At 32.7% G+C, this 18566-nt stretch overlaps 1 protein-coding gene across 7 annotated transcripts in view; it reads right to left on the reverse strand.

Moving 5' to 3' along the window:
- Positions 1-2564: 2564 nt before the first annotated feature.
- The window catches only part of BAZ1A (bromodomain adjacent to zinc finger domain 1A), a 207151-nt gene continuing 191149 nt past the window's right edge, over positions 2565-18566 (reverse strand). For 6 of the 7 annotated variants that reach the window (XM_074290578.1, XM_074290574.1, XM_074290579.1 and 3 more), the window contains 8 exons: positions 18194-18342; positions 15956-16048; positions 14049-14296; positions 13750-13967; positions 12213-12694; positions 9402-9544; positions 7691-7778; positions 2565-2839 (listed from right to left, as the gene is read on the reverse strand). In XM_074290578.1, the coding sequence (XP_074146679.1) occupies positions 2646-2839; positions 7691-7778; positions 9402-9544; positions 12213-12694; positions 13750-13967; positions 14049-14296; positions 15956-16048; positions 18194-18342 (1615 nt within the window). In that variant the 3' untranslated portion in view covers positions 2565-2645. The remainder of the gene's footprint in view (positions 2840-7690; positions 7779-9401; positions 9545-12212; positions 12695-13749; positions 13968-14048; positions 14297-15955; positions 16049-18193; positions 18343-18566) is intronic. The other variant, XM_074290575.1, reaches the window with a different exon arrangement.

An 18566-nucleotide genomic window follows, 5' to 3' on the forward strand; every position in this document is an offset into this window, starting at 1 on the left:
ATAGTGGTTAAATTTAACAATTCAACTCAGAAATAAATTTTAGAAGGGATCAGATTAAAGAATATCTTAATATATTCTCAACTACAAAGGAAAGAATGAATAATGCATAACTATTATATTCTCACTGGAAAAGAACTGAAATAATAGGTTCTGTAGAGCACACCCTGCAAATATAAGCTTCAATATACAAAAAAAAAAAAAAAAAAAAGACATAAAAAAAAAAAAGCACTTGGAACTGAAAGAAAAACAGAACTGAAAAACAGAACAGAACAATGTAGTGGCCATGCACAGCAACAAAGCAACAGCAGAAACGTTTTTCTGTACATAATATACAGGGAGTGATGGTAGAAAATGGGAGATAACAGTGAAGAGGTAGCAATGGGGCATTTTAGCCAAAAGCAGGCCCTGCCTACAGGTTTACATTTTTTGTAAGTCTTATAAGAGAGCATATATACAGAATGGGACAGGAATAAAAACAGGGAAAAAAAGAAGCATGTGTGATATACCCAGGGAAATTCTAGTGCTAGAAGGTAAGTAACAACCCCTATAATCCAATTCTCCATTCTGTGGGGAACGTTTGTAAAAGTCAAGAATGTTATCAGTAACCAGAGATCTTGCAAACCAATGTAAAAAGGCAGAAAAAACTAATATATCCTTAACATAATGATACCATAACCATAACATAATGAAAATAATGAAACAATGACAAAAGTTCTAAGATATGCAGCTCAAGGACTCCTCAGGAAAAAATCATATCCTTACATACATTAACAACACAGAAAAATGAACTGACCATGCATTTTTAAAATTAAGCTAATGAAATAAACAAAGGTAAAATAAGCACAAAGAAGATGATATTAAAAAATTAGAGGGGAAAAAGATAAACTGGAAATGAAAACAGATAAAAGTTAGGTTATGAAAAATGATTAACAAAATTGATAAATCTTTAGTTAATCTGATTTAAAAGAGCAGAAAATCAAATGAAATAAAATAGCAAATGAATAAGGTGAAATCACCAGAATGAAAAAAAATATATAAACATATTTAATTTTACATAGAAACATCCGCTAACAAAACTCATGACACAATAGCAACAGTAAAACAACTTCAAAAGTATAACATATGCAAACTATAAGAAAACCAATCTTAGAAAAGAAAATATAAATATAAAAGATCAAAGAAAAAAAAACCCAAATTCTTTTAAAAGACATACACAGTCCTAATATCTAAACCAGGGAAAGCCAAGCACAGGGGGAAAAAATTATAAGTTATATAATCATTATATATCATTATATTAACAAATAATTTAAACATTAAAAACCCAAACATCCCTAAATCACATGATTGTCAATAGATGGAGAAAATGTTTTTTGACAAAGTACTTTTTTCTGTTGAACACCCTGAAGTGTATAAGCACAGAAGGAAATCAAAAGGAAGCATCATATGTGATGGGGATTTACAGAATTTTTTCCACTAAATACACAAGTGAAGTCAGGATGCTCATTCTCCCCATTATTCTTTAATATAGTTCTGCAAATACTAGTTATTATGTAGCAATAAGAAAAAAGAAATTCATTACATAACAATTACATAACATTAACAACAAGGTAAAAAAAAAATCAATTACTTATATTACCTGATGATATGGTGACTTACTTGGGAAATCCTATGTCATTAGCAAAGACACAAATGGAGAGAATAATTATATCCATCTTATTTCTCAAATTTAGGAATTTTTGTCAGTTCAAGAAGCCTTTATCTGTTAAAAAGGCTTTAATTGAGGGCACAGATTGCTGCGATGAATTCCACAAAACCATAGTACTTTGAAAAATGTATCATTTTATTTGTACACTTTAAAAGTTGTACATTGAAACTTACAATACAGTTCTGTAAAAGCTAATTATCGCTGGAAGAACTGCCAGGGAAAAGGGAGGGTGTTACCTTTTTCAGCTGATCATTAGAAAAAGAGGAATAAACAAAAACACAGTAAATTTTTTTTTTTTTAAATTTAAGGAACTTTTTCCAGGTACAAATTTTATAAATACAAAAACAAATTCACAAATCTCTTTGAATACTAAATAAATATCTACTTTAAAAATTCCAAATGAATACCTCCAGTTAGCACTGGTACAGCACTTTTAATGATATACAAAAAAATTGTACTCATTCATTCATGTGTAGTGTTCAGAAGATGTGTTCATAAAATAATTTTTAATCATTTACAGTTTTTAAACTATGTTAAAGTAGAAAATTTTATTTATATTAATAAAACCCCCACAATGCCACAGTCTAAAAAAGGGTAAAAGATGAAAAACAAGTCAAAGGCATAGAAAAAATTATATTTGCAAAATACTTGATACTTGGACACATGAATGATCTTTAAAACATGTAAATATCTCTGTAAACCAGTACTGTATCCAATACATCTATCAAACAGACAGTGAACAAAATTGTAGCAAAGGAAATCTTTCCTACATTCTCCTGAGTACTTAATATTAAAATTTGAGATAGTGAAGGCCACACTTCAAGGTGGTTAAATAGTTGTAATTGTATTATGATATGACTGCTTTATAGCGTGATTTAATATTCCATTTTCACAAACAGCTTTAGATTTTTCACAAAATAAATCCTTTAAAAGGACAAAGTTATATTCGTGACTTTTTTGCAGCTGGAGGCATAGTGTGGTCTACATTACTAGGTGTAATATGCAGTCCAAGCTTTTGAGCTTGAATGTGGAAAAATGCTTGAAGTCTAGTTCCAGCTTTTGCTTCACTTGTATTACGAGGGTTGTATTCAAAGCAGTTTGAAAACATTAATTCAACATCTTCAATAAACTCAGCTAGGAAAAAGAGAAGAGTTAATATGGTTATAAAGCTGTTATATAGTCCAAAAAAAAAAAAAACCCCAACAACTTTTGATATATAACATTTATATATATTTATAAAGTATTTATAAAATATAAGTATTACATAGCATATAGTATAACAAAATACTATAATCACCTCATTTACTTGTCACAAATTAGGAAGGACAAATATCCTTATCTTCATTTTACAGATGAAAAAAATGAGTTTCACAAGAGAGGTTACTTATCCAAAGTTACTATTGAGTACAAGAGAGTCAGGACCTTATGACTCCAAATCCAACAATCTTTCCACTGCAATAACTTTAAAAATTACATTAAGAGAATGGAACCCTGTTATTATTTTTTAATACTAAGTAAATTGGTGGCCTGTTAAAGGTAGCAAAATAATATTTGGAACTTTTGTTCTATGTATTATGGAGAATGTATGTAGTTTGAAGTATACTCATGCCTTGTTGGTGGAATTATGAAAGGATCCAACCATTCTAAAGAGCAATCTGAAACTATGTCCAAAGAGATATAAAGCTGTGCATATATCCTTTGAACCCAGCAGTGCTAGTACTGGGTCTGTATCCCAAGGGAATCACAAAAGAGAGAAAAGGATCTATATGTGCAAAAAAATGTTTGTTAGCAGCCTTTTTGATTTTACATCTTCAAAGTATTTTGATTTTACATTTTAAAGTTATTTTGGTTTTATATTTTTAATCTATTTCGGTTTTACACTTGGAAAATTATTTTGGTTTTACATTTTTAAATTCTTTGCCTTTTACCTTAGCAATGCACTTCAGGCATACACAGAAAGTGCAGCTAAGTGACAGACTGACTAACTTTTGTCTGACTTTTGTTAATCTTTTTGACAACAACTTTGTTTCCACTGATGTGGAAAGGCCTGGATGGCATTTGGAAAGGCCCAAGTTGGGCCCTGGGGACATTCCTTCCTAGGTGCAGATCCAGCAGCAGAGTTCATCCCCACCAGAGACATTTGTGACCTGGGGATCCAAGAGAAGGACCAGACAACAGCCCAGAGGGACCAGCCAGATGTCCGTAACCCTTCAGACGCTGATGGCAGCAATGCCCCTCCTGACCGTGACACCAGAGACACCAGACAGAGTTCCAGTGTTGTAGCTGAAATGGACTGTTTCGGTGATATGCAATATAAAGACTGTAAATGGACAATGGGCCTGCTTGCTTCTCCCGTGGCTACTTGCCATATGGTGGCCTGGGAAGAGGCTTTGCCCTATGCTTTCTATTGAAGGACTATGCTTTTAAATTAGTGGGTGAAAAACCAACACACCCACCTGCCATTGTTATTGAGACAACGTTTCTGGACATGACTTTGCTTATGTGCACCTGTGAAACTAGAATTGCTCTAGGATTGTGAAAAGTGCAATAGAGAATTGTGATAAGCTAGAATTGCTCTAGAATTGTGAAAAGTGCAACAGAGAATTGTAACAAACTAGAATTGGTCTAGAATTGTGATAAATGTAACTAGAATTGTGACAACCTACCTCACTGATATTTGTTAATTAGAATTGTTATGTTTTACCTTGTTGACTTCCCACCTCAGTGTTGACATCCTACCTCATTGGCATCCAACCTCTTTGGCTTATTATCTCGAGTATGACTTTGATGAATGGGTTGAACACTTGGGCCACTGTTGAGCCTGGTTCTTATTGTCCTACTTCTGTTTACTGATCTGCTGCTTTGTACCTTCCTTGGGCATAACACTCTGTCATCTCATGGATCAAGTGAACTATAGCTGGTGCTAAATGTTTAGCTTGGTGAGATGTGCGGTTCCCGCAAAACAAGAGAAAGGGAATTGTAAGAGCCCTTTAAATGGGCGCTACAGTGTATGGGGAGATTGAGTGGCCCGGAAGTAATTTCTGTGGATATTAGGACTGCCTTGTAGGTGGGATCCTATCCATTTTGAGATAGCTTCGTAATGGGTGACTCTCTCGCTGATTGGCTGTGTGTGTGACCTCACAGGCCCTTTATAAGCCCACTGCAGGCAGCAGTCGCTCTCTTTAACCTGGCGTTCTTCACCCTGGCTCTCTAGCCTGGGTGGCCAAGCCAAGATGGATAGCCAAAAGAGGAAGGAGTTTGGTAGTGAACACGTGGGTCTTCTGACCAGGTGTTCACTAGGGAACCAACAAGTCAGGGTATCAGTTAGGGCATTATGTGAGTAGGTATAATAAAGGCTTTTAAGATTGCATGTGGCTGTTCTTGAGTGCGCTACCGGTTATTAAGCTATAGATTCAAGAGATTGTGGCCAGAGACCTTTGAAGGCCTCAGAGGAGGCGAGCCGGGTAGAGTTCACACTGCTAAGCACAGTGGTCAAAGGTACTCTGTTGGGTCTAGGACAGACTAGTAATTGTAACTGCCAGGAGAGCACGTTACAGATGCCCATCATTTGGGAATGGCTGAACAAGCTGTGATATATGAAGGTAATGAAATGTTATTGTTCTATAAAAAAATGAACAATCTGAATTTAGAAAGCCCTGGAAATATTTATATGAACTGAGGCTGAACAAAACAAGCAGAACCAGGAATACACAATAACAGCAAGAATGTGTTATGATCAAATATGAAAAACTTGGTTCTTCTCAGTGGTTCAGTGATTCAAAGCAATCCCAATAGACTTCGGAGAAAAAAATGCCATTTGCATCCAGAAAAGGAACTAAGGAAACTGAATATAAAACAATGCATGCTATGTTCACTTCTTTTTTTCTGTTTTTTTAATCTCTCCCATGGCTTTTCCCTTTTTCTCTGATTTCTCTCTTCCAATATGATTCATAAAGCAATTTGTATTAATAAATGAATTTTTAAAAATAACGCCTAGAGCTGAGAAATGGAGCACTTTGTTTGTGGAACAACCAGCAAATATATGTTCAGGAGTAAGGTGTAAAAAAACTGGAAAGATGGGAGAAGGCCAGATTGTCAATGAGATGGAAGGGAGAGAGGGGGAGAAAAAGAGGGAGAGAAAAGAAGAGGAGGGAGAAGGGAAGGAGAGAGGGAAAAGGAGAGAGAGGGGAAGACAGGGAGGGGAGGGGGGAAGAAGAGGGAGAAGGGAAGAAGGAGAGAGGGAAAAGAGGAGAGAGAGAAAGAGAGAGAGAGAGGAGAGGGAGACAGAGACAGAAGCAGAGACAGAAACACATGGAGGAGTGGGGAAGGAAGGAGATAGAGAAGGGGGAGAAGAAAAGAGAGAGGCAAAAAAAGATAGGAAGAAAAGAGGATGAGGGAGGGAGGGAAGGAAAAAAGGGAGAAAAGGGAAAGAGGGTACATGAAAGGGATAGGAGAGGGAAGAGAGGGAGGAAAAAAAAGGAAATACAGAGAAAGGGAGAGGAAGAAAAGTGGAGAAAGGGAGGAGGGGGAGAAAGGATGCAGGAGGAAGGGGGCATAAGAGGAGAGGAGGAGAGGAGAAAAAATATAGAGGAAGGGCAAGAGGGTGATTTCTGTGTGTGAATGATGAAGCTTTCATAGAAGTTCATAGTTCATAGAAGACAGAGAAGATGGAGGGAGGGCAAAGACACAGGTTTAGATGAGGAGACAGCAGATGGACAATGATTTTCTAAATGAGATGGAGAAGAAAACAAAACAGGGCAGCAGAGAGAAAAGGAAAGAGGCAAAGGAGGAACACACATTCAAAAGGAAGGAGTTGACAGGGTCTAGGGTTACAGAAAAAGTGGAAGGTCTGGTAAAGGCTATCAGATTTAGCATTTGGAAGATCCCTAGTAACCTCTTGAGGTAAAGCTCCAGCAGAATGGGGAGGTCAGGAGTAAGGAAACTGGGGGAATATAAAAGGTTGTAGAATGATATTTGGAATTTTTGTCCTATGTAGTATTAAAAAATATGGTGCAGAAGAGTAACAAGATTATGTGATGATCAATTGTGATGAACTCAGTTCTTCTCAACAATGTGGTAATTCACAGCAGTTTCAATAGACTTGGGATGGAAAGTGCAATCCACATCAAGAGACCAACTATGGAGAATGAATGTAGTTTGAAGTACAATAAGGCAAAAACCTTTTTTTGTTGTTTTTTTCTTTTAAATTTTCCCCTTTTGATTTTTCTTGCACAACATGACAAATATGGAAATATGTTTAAAACAATTCCTAATTATTTACAGTTTTTAAAACTCTGTTAAAGGGAATTTTATTTATATATTAATGAAACTTCCATTAATAGTAGTTTAAAAAAAGGTTAAAAATTAAAAACTCAAAGGCATAGAAAAAATTCATTTTTGCAAGATATATGGACACATGAACGATCTTTAAAATATGTAAAAACTTCTATATACCATATTTAATTTATGCCAGATGGTTGCTGTCTTATCTTTCTAAACGAAGGAGGGAGAAAAACCTGGCATAAAAGTCTTACAGAAATGAACACTGAAAAATATCTTAACATGTATTTGGAAAAATAAAATATTGAGAAAAAATATATAGTGCAGAGGCCAAAGCACTTTCAAAATAGATGTCTTAGTCCGTATCTATAATTATATTAAAGTTTATCTCTGATTATTCTGCACATAGCATTTTTTTAACAGTTTTCAATTCCAATTTATTATCAATCCTGATTAAACATCAAATGAAATATTACCCATAAAATCCATAATTAAACTTAAAAGGAAAAATTGCTTCCACATAATTGAAAAGAAATAATTCATATTCATATAAAAGTTCATAAGAATAATGAAATAACATTCTACTAAACTTCCCTTTCTTAGAACAATACTTAGATATGAATTATGTAGTTATGCAATGCTTAGATATTAGTAAGAAACATAGTTTAAAAAAACTTAAAAGAGAAACAAATGTAAATTACTTACAAGCTAGTTTATATTCACATTTGTTCACTTTTTCACGAATTATATTTAAGGCAATAGGTTTTTTGATGATATCATAGTAGTCTGGTACCTATAAAATAATCATTTAAATATACCATTTATTAATTAAAAGAATGTATTATTAATCAAAGAAAATTCACCAAATTACCAACTTTCATATTTTAAGCAGGTTTTATTAAAGGAGAATGCAACTACTAGCCTTTTCAGATATTATATATTAATTATCTTAACATAAACATAAAACAAATTAAGGCAAGGTTCAAAACAAAAATGAAACATCAAGTTGGGTAAGACACAAAGCTGTTCAGAAATGACAATTTTTACATTTATTTAAGAATAGAGAACCTATAAATGCCACAGAGAGCAAAGTTCAAATTCTGACTCTGAAACATGTTATTTCAACATCAGAACATTCAATTCTCTCAGCTCCTTGAGGCTATCACTTAAAGATGAGTTATCAATATCAACTGTTTCTAAAGTGGGAAATCACACATTCCTTTCAATTATAAAACAGCAGTAGTCCTTCTGGCAGATTAGGAAAGATGAAGTCATAAGCATCACTAAGGTTTGCAAATGCAATGCCACTATTTTAATAATTTAATAATGCCAAATATTGTGTTTCTGGTTACTGAATAGGAAATGTGTTAACATGTTCCAGGCAATAAGCAGTTAAAAACAATCCAGACAGGAAAGCATAACAATGAAAATTTAGTCTTTTTATCTCATTTGATTCTCTCAATAACCCTATGAGGTACATAATCTAAGGGGGATTCAGAAGGATTAAGTGACTTAATTTCAAGTCTTCTAACTCTAAGTCCAGTGATCTGCATTTCACATTGTCTTCTTGACACAAGTAGATGATTAAGAATAGACAAATATGCCGAACTTCCAGCTAATACGAATAATCGGAAGTGAATCAAAATGCCACCTTGATCTATTCTATCCCCTTGCCCCAACACCTCAAAAGAATCAAGTTTAGGAAACCAGATAGGAAACATTTTAAATTATCAGAGCTGATTTTTGTAGGTCAGTGTATTTCCAGATTTCCTTATACCGATTCAAACTATAGCATACATTGTTAGTAAACAGATTACAAAGATTACAAATGAAAATAGGTAGATAGGAAGGTAAAGAATGCAATATTCTACTCTACTAGCATAATTAAAAAAAAAAATTTAGTACAATAGTTTCTTCAGTATAACTATCTGAAATCTTTGGGATAATTATCCTGAAATCTCAGAACTATCAATAAATAGGCAAGTTATGCTATTAAACTTAACTTTAATTTCATTGCTGAAACCATAGATCTAAATCATGACAATGATGATCACCACCACCACTAACAATTTGTTTCACATGCTACAACTACATATTTTACCTACATATATATGTATTACCAATATACTAAACAACCGTTGAAAAATTTGGCAACTATTATATTTTGTTTTTGTGAAACAATTGTGATTAAGTAACTTGCCCAGTGTTACAAGGCCACATTTGAAATCAAGTCCCCCTGACTTTGGGGCTGGTGCTTTATCCATTGCACCATCTAGCTGCTACCACAATTATTTTAAATTAAAAAAAAAAAAAAATCAAAAATCAAGTTTTTCAGACAATTCCGTTATTATGACTGGTTCAAAATATGAAGGTGGATATATTTTAATCCTATTAATTTATAGCCATTCTCACTTACCTGGATCTTGGAAACCAGTTTCAAGAAAGGCCAGCTGTCATCATGTCGTACTAGTTCTACAACAAGTTGTTCAAAAGCAGATAATTCATGGACACCACCCTGTCTGCCTGAACTTCTTCGGTTCAATGTCTTAGAAGATGAGTCTGAAAAATAAAAGCAGAAAATCTGTCTTAGGCAAATTAAAGGATGAATTGAAAATACTGTTTATAACAAGTTACTTTTAAATTTTTAGCTCTTCATTGAGAAAAAAAATCTCATAAAGCAGTAAACAATTAGAAGAATAACATGTTTTTCTTCTAGCTTCAAAGGGATAAAATTTGAAAGCATGTGAAACAAAATGGTTTATCTACTGCTTTGTGAATGTGACTTCTTCAGAGATAATGATTCAATTGTATTTAAAGTATCATATTTAACCATCTTTGGGAAGGCAGACTATGTATATGTCACTGTCTATACACATGGATATACTAAAAAAAAGCCTTGTAAATATTATTTAGTTCTAGAAAAGATCTAGTTTTTTTTCATAGCAAAACATCTTTTATTACTTTTCTCATTAGCTAAATAAAGGTATAAATTAGATAGATAGAAGGAAAAAAGGGAGAGCAGAAAAATAGGGAGAGAAAGAGAAGCTTTTCTTTAGACTGGGGAGTGGCCCTTTTATTTTGGTCTTTGTATCTCCAGTGTCTATAATGTACCTTATGTATAGTATATGCTTACTCCCAGATTAAAGTCACATAGAAAAACAACCCTTCATTGAATAATAAAGAACAACTTGGACTTTCACATAGTAAGTAGCTTTTAAAAACACCAAATTTCCAAACCCATACTGGAAAAGAAGCCCCCAAAAATAAGATGGTGAAAAATGAATATGGAAGTTGTGTAGTTTTCTAATTTCTCCTTATTCCTGTGCACTGGAATTTTATTATTTCAAGTTAGTTTCCACAAAACATGCCCATAAATTAAAAAAAAATTTACTCCTAAGAACTACATAATTTTTGAACTAATCACCACTTTTGCATTATCCATCATTACTTTTATAAATTTTAAGAGCTAAACTTTATCAAACTAATCTCAAATAACACTAATGATAAAATACTGATATATGTCATTATGCCATTACAAATGATGGTATACTAAAAATTATTATTCCATTTTATTTTCTGGACTATGCAACTGAAAGTGTTACTTTACGTTTTTTCAGGTATTGGAGAACAATGGAGATAAATATTATATTCTGTCTTTGCTAGCTTATTACAAATAGAAAAATAAATGTTAGACATGATTTAAGAGATAAAAATTGAAAGGAAGTGGTTATAACTACAGGAAATTATAACCCAAATTATAAGACGAAAAACTATACATATAAAATATTATCATTAAAAAACATCAATTCTTTAGACAAGAAGAATTTATTTAGTTGGGAAAAGTGATTATAATTCAGAGTTGTATAAATTCAAGACAAGTAAACCTATTTCCTGTTAGTACTAGTAAGGAAGTATTTTTTAATGAAGAATCAATGACAACCAAAACAGTAACTACATTAACTGTGAAGTCACCTTTTGCACTTTGGATTTCTTCTCAAATATTAAAAGTGATTTTCATATTTTTCCTTCTACCATATTATTTCTAACACGTGAATGCTATAATGCAGAAACAATTTTATTATTTCTTACTCCTCTCTCCTCCACAAAATTTTCAATGCTCAACATTAAGATAGCATCTGGGGAATTGAGTATTTTGGGTAAATTACTTGGACTCCACTTAGGTTCACTCAAATAAGCCTGCTAGGGGTATGAGGACAATGATTAGTAGGAAGTAGAGCATAAAAGCTAGCTGACCAATGATGATGAATGGTTGTTCTACAGGTTGACCACCAATTCAGGTGAGTGTGAGCAGGTTGGCTCATATCTGGGACATATCTGGGGAATTGCTAGCATTTTAGTTTGCTTGGAAGAGAATATATGGAGAGATAAGTTTTTGAACAGATGGATTTTAAGGGTTTAAATAGACTCGAAAGAAATATAAATAGAAAGTAAAGGACAGTGAAAAAAAATTTACATATGGGATTTTGGGCAGGTAGGTTGCACAGCACTCTACCTGGAATCAAAAGATCCAAGGTTCAAATCATGCCTCAGACATAGTTGTATGACTTTGAGCAAAACACAACTTTAGTCTCCCCTTCAATTTCCACATCCTTAAAATGCAAATAATAAAAGCACCTAGTTTAGGTTTTCTTCTTCCTATAAATATATGGCTGTGAGGCCATTCATTACTGATCCCTCCAGTTATGGTGTGGGACTTAGTCCTGGCCAGCATAATAAAGCGCTCTTAAAACTTCATTATTTTGGCTGCCCTGTTTTTCTCTCGCCTGGATACTTCACTAGGTAGTTAGTTGTTTATCAAGTTAGGATGTCCACTAGGAAGTTGAAAATGTGGATCCTAAAGCACAAGAGCAATTAAATAGGGGATAAAAATGTGAAAACTCGGTACATCTGAGACAGGCTTTTGCAAGAGCAAAAAAAAAAAAAAAAAAAAAAAGTTATATTTAAAGGAGAGGAGAAATAGAATCAAAGAATTATCAGACTTGGAAAATCAAAACAGGATAGTATCACATGAAGTAAGAGAAGAGAATTTCAGAAGGGAAAGAATAATTATCAAAGGCTATAGAGAATTTTAAAATAAGAACATTGGACTTGGCATGTTGGATGCCATTGGCAATCTTTAAGAAAGCAATTTTTGTATGTTGTCAGTGGTGAAACAGATTGTACAGTGAAAAGGTAGAAATTCTTTTAAAGTTAAATAACTTCATACCTGCTGATTGTCTTTTTCTGCCTCTTCTCTTAGGTTCTCTATCCTGAATAGAAAGTTTAGGCGTAGAATGTAAAAGTCTTCCTTCTTCACTTGATTTTGTGTTAATGACTCTAAAGTTAGGGAGGCTAGAAGGACTATTTTCTGGTATATTTTTAGCAGTCTTCCTGCCTCTACGTCTTCGTTGAGGACTAATTAGTTCCACAAATACATCTGCTTGTAACGAACCATGACTCTGACGAGTAGAACGGCTGGTAAGTCTTAAAGAAGCTTTAGTTTCTGTAGCAGGAGCAGATTTTATTTTTCTTAGATTTCTACCAGTAGTTTTAGATGAAGATCCAGTTGCTTTGGATATACTTTGCTGATTTCGTGAAGTACATCTTCCAGAGTCCTGTCGCTGACTACCACGACTTGTAATAGAAGTACTGAGTCTGCCTCTTGGTTTTATTGGGAATCTAAGCTGTGGTCTTCCTCTTTTAGGTGGGCTAGAAACATTTTAAACATAAGAATTATAGCACAAACTAATGATGCTTTTATACAAATCAAGCCCCAATCAAATATTCCATTATTTTGAATAAAAACTATTATGTCAACAAGATTTCTGGACCAAGACTTACAAGTATAGTACCATCTACTTTTATCCATATTATCCATATCTTCTCCTCCAAGTATGTTTACCTCGAAGGTAGTATGAAAAAATGTGTACAGCTTTACTTCCCTGGTGATCTCATTTACACATAGAATAATTTCTCCCTCTTTTTTTTTGAGTATTCTTCCTAACTCCAGATCCCAGTGAAACTAAAGGATCCAGTAGTTCCCAACTATTGCTCAAAAACAAAAAAAACTAAAATCCAGAGATTCCTGTGTACAAATCAGATCAGGCTAACGCTACTAACAACTATGCGAAGATGCTTCTTGTCACTTCCATACATGTTTTGCCCTATATCATTATTGCTAATGTTGATGTTGATGTTATCCTAATTTTACCTACATATAACTTTTTTGGAGCTGGACTACATCTACTTATATAGAATAATTTCTCTACATAATCCAAATAAAAAAATAATGTGTTTATTGCTACATAATCATAGTTTTCTCATTTTTATAACTTATTTGTAACCACAGAGCTTAGTATTGTTTGGCACACAGTAAATGCTTACTTAATAAATGACTTCACTTATTTGCTCATTTACAGTTTGTTATTTAATATTAATACCTTTATCATTCCAACTAGTTGTCCTTGAAGAGTTGGGATAAGGAACAAAAACTTATGTTTCCTATGCTGCAGAATATTCAATTAAATCAGAAAAACCCTCCAAAATTCTAAGAATGAATTGTGTGCTTCAATTCCAAGCCAAAAAAGACATAAGTCTTTGAGAAATATAATTTAGTTGAAGCCACTAGATTATGTACAAAGCAAACATGCTAAATTACAAATTTAATAAAAATAAAGTATAATGCTTTCCCAACATTTTTTCAATAAAATAATAGTTGACTTTAAGAATGCTAATGTCAAGCTCTCTTCTTCGAGATAACTCACATCATTTCTTCTTCTCGAGAGTCATCATCTTCATCCTGCTCCATCTCATACTCCTCTTCCTCACTCTGCCCTATTTCATCATAATCTGTTTCTTCATTTTCCATTTGTCCTGTGGTTTCTTCATCACTTTCTACAGATGGTCTCTGTCTAGAGGAAAGTCGTCTAGAACGTTGTTTTGGTCGACACTCTGGACAGAACCAGTCTCCTTCAGGTATAGTCTGACAAATTATATAAAATATCTACTTAAATGTGTCACTGAATGTAAACATTAACTGAACATTAAATATAAATAATAATACCTTGAGTTTTGGTCGAACACAGTAAGTATGATGACCTCGATCACAGCCATCACAAAGCACCATGCTTTCAGCATCACCCTTCTTTCGACACATCTTGCAACGAGCATTTAATATAGACTTGGACCAGATGACGCTACGATCCAAGGTAGAAAGATGAAGAAAAACTTGGGACAGACTAGCAGAAGAAAGAAGAGACTCTCTCCAACGGTCCAGGACTGTTTTGTAAGAACGTCCACTGTCACTGGCATCTTGAATGAAAAGAAGAAGGGATCAGACCTTTTCTCATTAAAATTCCAAGTGTTCTGTGTATCTCAACTGTTCATGAGATATTATAATATAACATAGGATTTGAAGCTAGATCATCCTGAAGACAAGTCCAATATTCTAACTTACTATGTCACCTGATTGATCTAACAGAGAATTAACTTGATCTAGTATTGCTAAATATACTCTAGAATGTAACTATAAGATAACATATGATATATAATAGATGTAACAAAACAAATAATATATTAATAGTTGAAAATTCTTTAAATTTTTTAAAAGGTAGTTTTGTGAAGTAATGTAGAATTATCAACAGAAGAGAGAGTATAATTTTTTAAGCCTTCTCTAAAGACAAGTCTGGTCAAACTGTGAATACCCTTAGATCTAGCAGTACACAAGTAACAACAAGATTATATGATGATCAACTGTGTGATGGACTTGGCTCTTCTCAACAATGCAGTGGTTCAAGACAATTCCAATAAACCCAACTGGAATAGAAAATGCCAACTGCATCCAAAGAGAGAACTAAGGATATTTAATATAGAGCGAAACATAATATTTTCACCTTTCTGTTTGTTTGCTTTTTCTTTCTTATGGTTTTTCCCCCTTTTACGACTGATTTTTCTTGTACAATATGACAGACATGGAAATATGTTTAAAAGGATTGTAACATGTTTAATCTTTATCAGATTGGTTGCTATCTTGAAGAGTGGGAAGATGAGGGAAGGAGAGAGAAAAATGAGTTCATAAGGCATGGTTTGTAAGAAAGAAATCTAATCTGCAAACCATGTAAACCCCAAGATACTTTGTGAGGTTATTATCAGTGACAAATATATATATATATATTGAAAGGCAAAGACTAAGTCCAATATGACAACTAAGGAATTATATGCAAAGTAAGGTGCTAAATGAGGCACTCAGCTCTGAACTCTGCGGAAGCAAGAATCTTCATTCCATCAAATTTCTGATATTGTTGCTGTTGTGCTCTCCTCTAGAAAGCATATCTTCACAGACCATATTAAGAGTAGCTAAGTCACTATGAATTCCTTGGAATCATGCATCTTTTATCTTCATCTTGTCTACTCAGCTTTCCAACTTCTGTATGGAGAACTATAATCAACATTATCATGTCTTTGGAAAGGTATAACAACGGATATACCTATTGTTCCATTTTATGTCCTACTGACTCTTCCCAGGTAAAATACTTTTTCCTTTGTCTCTGTGTATAGTGTTACCTAACCCTATTAAATGTGAGCTTGTTGGGTCTGGACAGTGCCCACACAAATCTTGTTTTATTAAATTCTCTGGACCTTAATACCATTTTTTTGCTGCTTTTTCCATCCATATCTTGCAGCACCTCCTCTTGCCAAGTTCCTCCCAGATCTTCATACTGAGAAAGGGCCAAAATCAGCAAAACAAACAAAACAAAACAAAACAAACCTCTAAATCCCCAAACCTGGCAACTATTCTCTTCTGACGTTTATGCAAATTTTTAAATCCAAGTCAGGTGAAAAAACTTTCATCTTTAAAAAGTTAAAATAACATTAACCATAATAGAATGAAAATTAGTGACAAATAACACTATACCATAGAGCTTTAAGCATTAAAAATTCTTTCAAAAAGGAAAAAGTCAAACAATTTACCATCTTTCTCACTAGACTGATCATCCTCTCTTTTTTTCTTGTCCTCTTTTTTCTTTCTATCTCCCTTTTGATCTCTTTTAATTTCTGCATTACCTAATTTTAAATTGATAAAATTAATCCACAAATTTTTATAAATGCAGTAAAATGCAAAAGCATAATAATACTAAAATATTTACCTTAAAATTAAACAATTAATGTAGGCTGAAAGTTTTTGAATTGAATTTTCAGATGAGAATGCAGACACGATTTACATTAAAATGTTCTGTATTTAAAACTACTTTAAATATTCAGTATTAGGATGTTTCAGATACTCTGGTCTTGCAAATTCTTATTATTGAAAAATTAATGTGACCAAATGATATAATTTCTATAAAATGGATAATTCCATTGACAGAAAAATAGAAATGAAAATGCATATATTAACACACACACATATATTACTGCACATACAAACACAAAAGCGAAGTTAATGCCTGCCTTTAAGGAGCTTAAATTCTAATAGAGGCAACAAAAAGCTATAGTTAGGGACATTTTAGTCAGAAAAATGACTAGAGTGATATGTAAGGCCAGAGGAGAGTACTAAAATATCTCATTACTAAAAAACAATGACAGAGTTGACTCAATGATATCTAAAATGTTGTCTCCTAAAAGAATCCAGGTCTATAGAAACAAATGGATCTCTCTATTTATAAATGGAGTTTTGGTTTTTTTTTTTTTAATTCATATCCCTAAACAGATATTAATTTCTGAATACAAGAATGAACAAAAAAGTTAAATGCCTGGCATTAGGTATTTCTGGGGTACAATAATACCCTAAAACCATATTTCCCTTAAACAGAAAATTCAAACTTCTTAAATCAGAAATCGGTGGATCCAAGAGACAATAATTCATGGGATATTTAGGTACAATTTCTATTCAAACTTAAAAAAAAAAAATCTTTTCCCCCTAACAGATACTTTATGGACATTTCTTTTTTTGCAGAAAAGTAGACATAGTTATTTAAGATTTGAAAAGACACATGAAATCTGTTTGTCTTTTTTTTCTTTTTGAATACATAAAACATTTCTCCTTAGAAATGATGCAATAAATTAGGTGCCTATTCAATACACAAAAATCAACAAATAGAATAGAATAGACTGAATAAAAGCAGTCATTCTTGATTAATGTCAAGAGCTTAACACATTACTAATAGAATTATTTCAACTATCACTATTTCTAAGATTATTTCTATAAGAAAAAGGATTTGCAACTTGAGCTAGGAATGTATTTCTTTGCCTCTAATTCTTTCTACACTTTCATATAAGAAGACAACTAACTCTAGCCTAACTAGTTGTCTCTAGATAATTCTGAATTAGGAACCAAAGAACAGCAACTACTACAAAGTACATACTTTGAATTGCTTTACCCATTACCCAAATATATATGAGTAAGCTCACTGTTCAACAAAATCAATTACTTAAGGTTTGAATATTCCAGGAATTGGTTTTTTAAGGCTGGCTTTAGGCTGATTAGTTTATTCAAAACTTACTAAAACTAGCCAGGGATAGAAGAGTTGATAAAATCTCAAATCAGTATAAACTAATTAGTAATTAGCATATCTATAAGCAAAGAAATAATTTAGCAAAAATAAACTGACCAATGTCTACCAGTATCTACAGTGAAAATTCATAAACTTGGCAATCTCTTAATATAATTACTAAAAATTTGTTATGTGTCATGGCAAATTTAACATTTCAAAATTCTATTATCAATACGGAAATTCTTGAAACATTTTTTCAAAAAAAAAACAAAAAACAAACAAAAAAAAAAACCAAAACAAAACATAGTACATGAAATTTAAACACAAAGAGAATCCCAAACATAGTTAAAGGGGTCAGGAAGAAAAACAACAATACATCAATTACCACAAGTACTCTTTAATGATATATAAACCCATATATATATTGCAGCTTAAGAGAATGACATCATCATAATTGAATGATATCTCATTTGAGAAAATCTTAAGTTTGAAAAGGAAGAAACATTATAGAAGAAACATTATAATAGTTGAAAGAATACTTTAATATAATGTTTTATATTTATTTCAGTTTAGTTTTTCATAAATTAATAGGTATAACAAAAAAAGAAATTTCTTATTTTTCATTCAATAAAATGTTCTTGTTAACTTAGGAAAGTGCATTTTCAATATTAAGTAAAAATGTACTAATAAAATTAAAGTAATAAAAAATAGATATTACCTAATGGTGCTTTGAGGAATCGCCGTTCAATGCCTTGCTCTATTTGAAGTAGTGCAGTTGCCAGGTAATGAACTACTTTACTGACTGACTGTGGTGTGTTTGTATTGGCTGAAACAGTATTTGGCACTTCAGTTTTGGTTCCAAGCAGTCTACAATTTAAACAATAAAATATTTCATGTTTATTTTAAAAGTGGTAGGTAAGTCTGTCTTTTTAGATATGATTTAAAATAATTTTGCCTATCGCCAAATGAACTGTAAGACTATGTCTGCTCTTCTTAAATCTTGGGTCATTTTCCTAAAAGGCAGCACTATTCTCATAAATTCATTGACTTGTCAAGAATAAGATATTTTTTCACATTAATCTTAAATAAAA

Source organism: Sminthopsis crassicaudata, chromosome 2 (genome assembly GCF_048593235.1).
Source record: "Sminthopsis crassicaudata isolate SCR6 chromosome 2, ASM4859323v1, whole genome shotgun sequence".
Classification (NCBI taxonomy): Eukaryota; Metazoa; Chordata; class Mammalia; order Dasyuromorphia; family Dasyuridae; genus Sminthopsis; species Sminthopsis crassicaudata.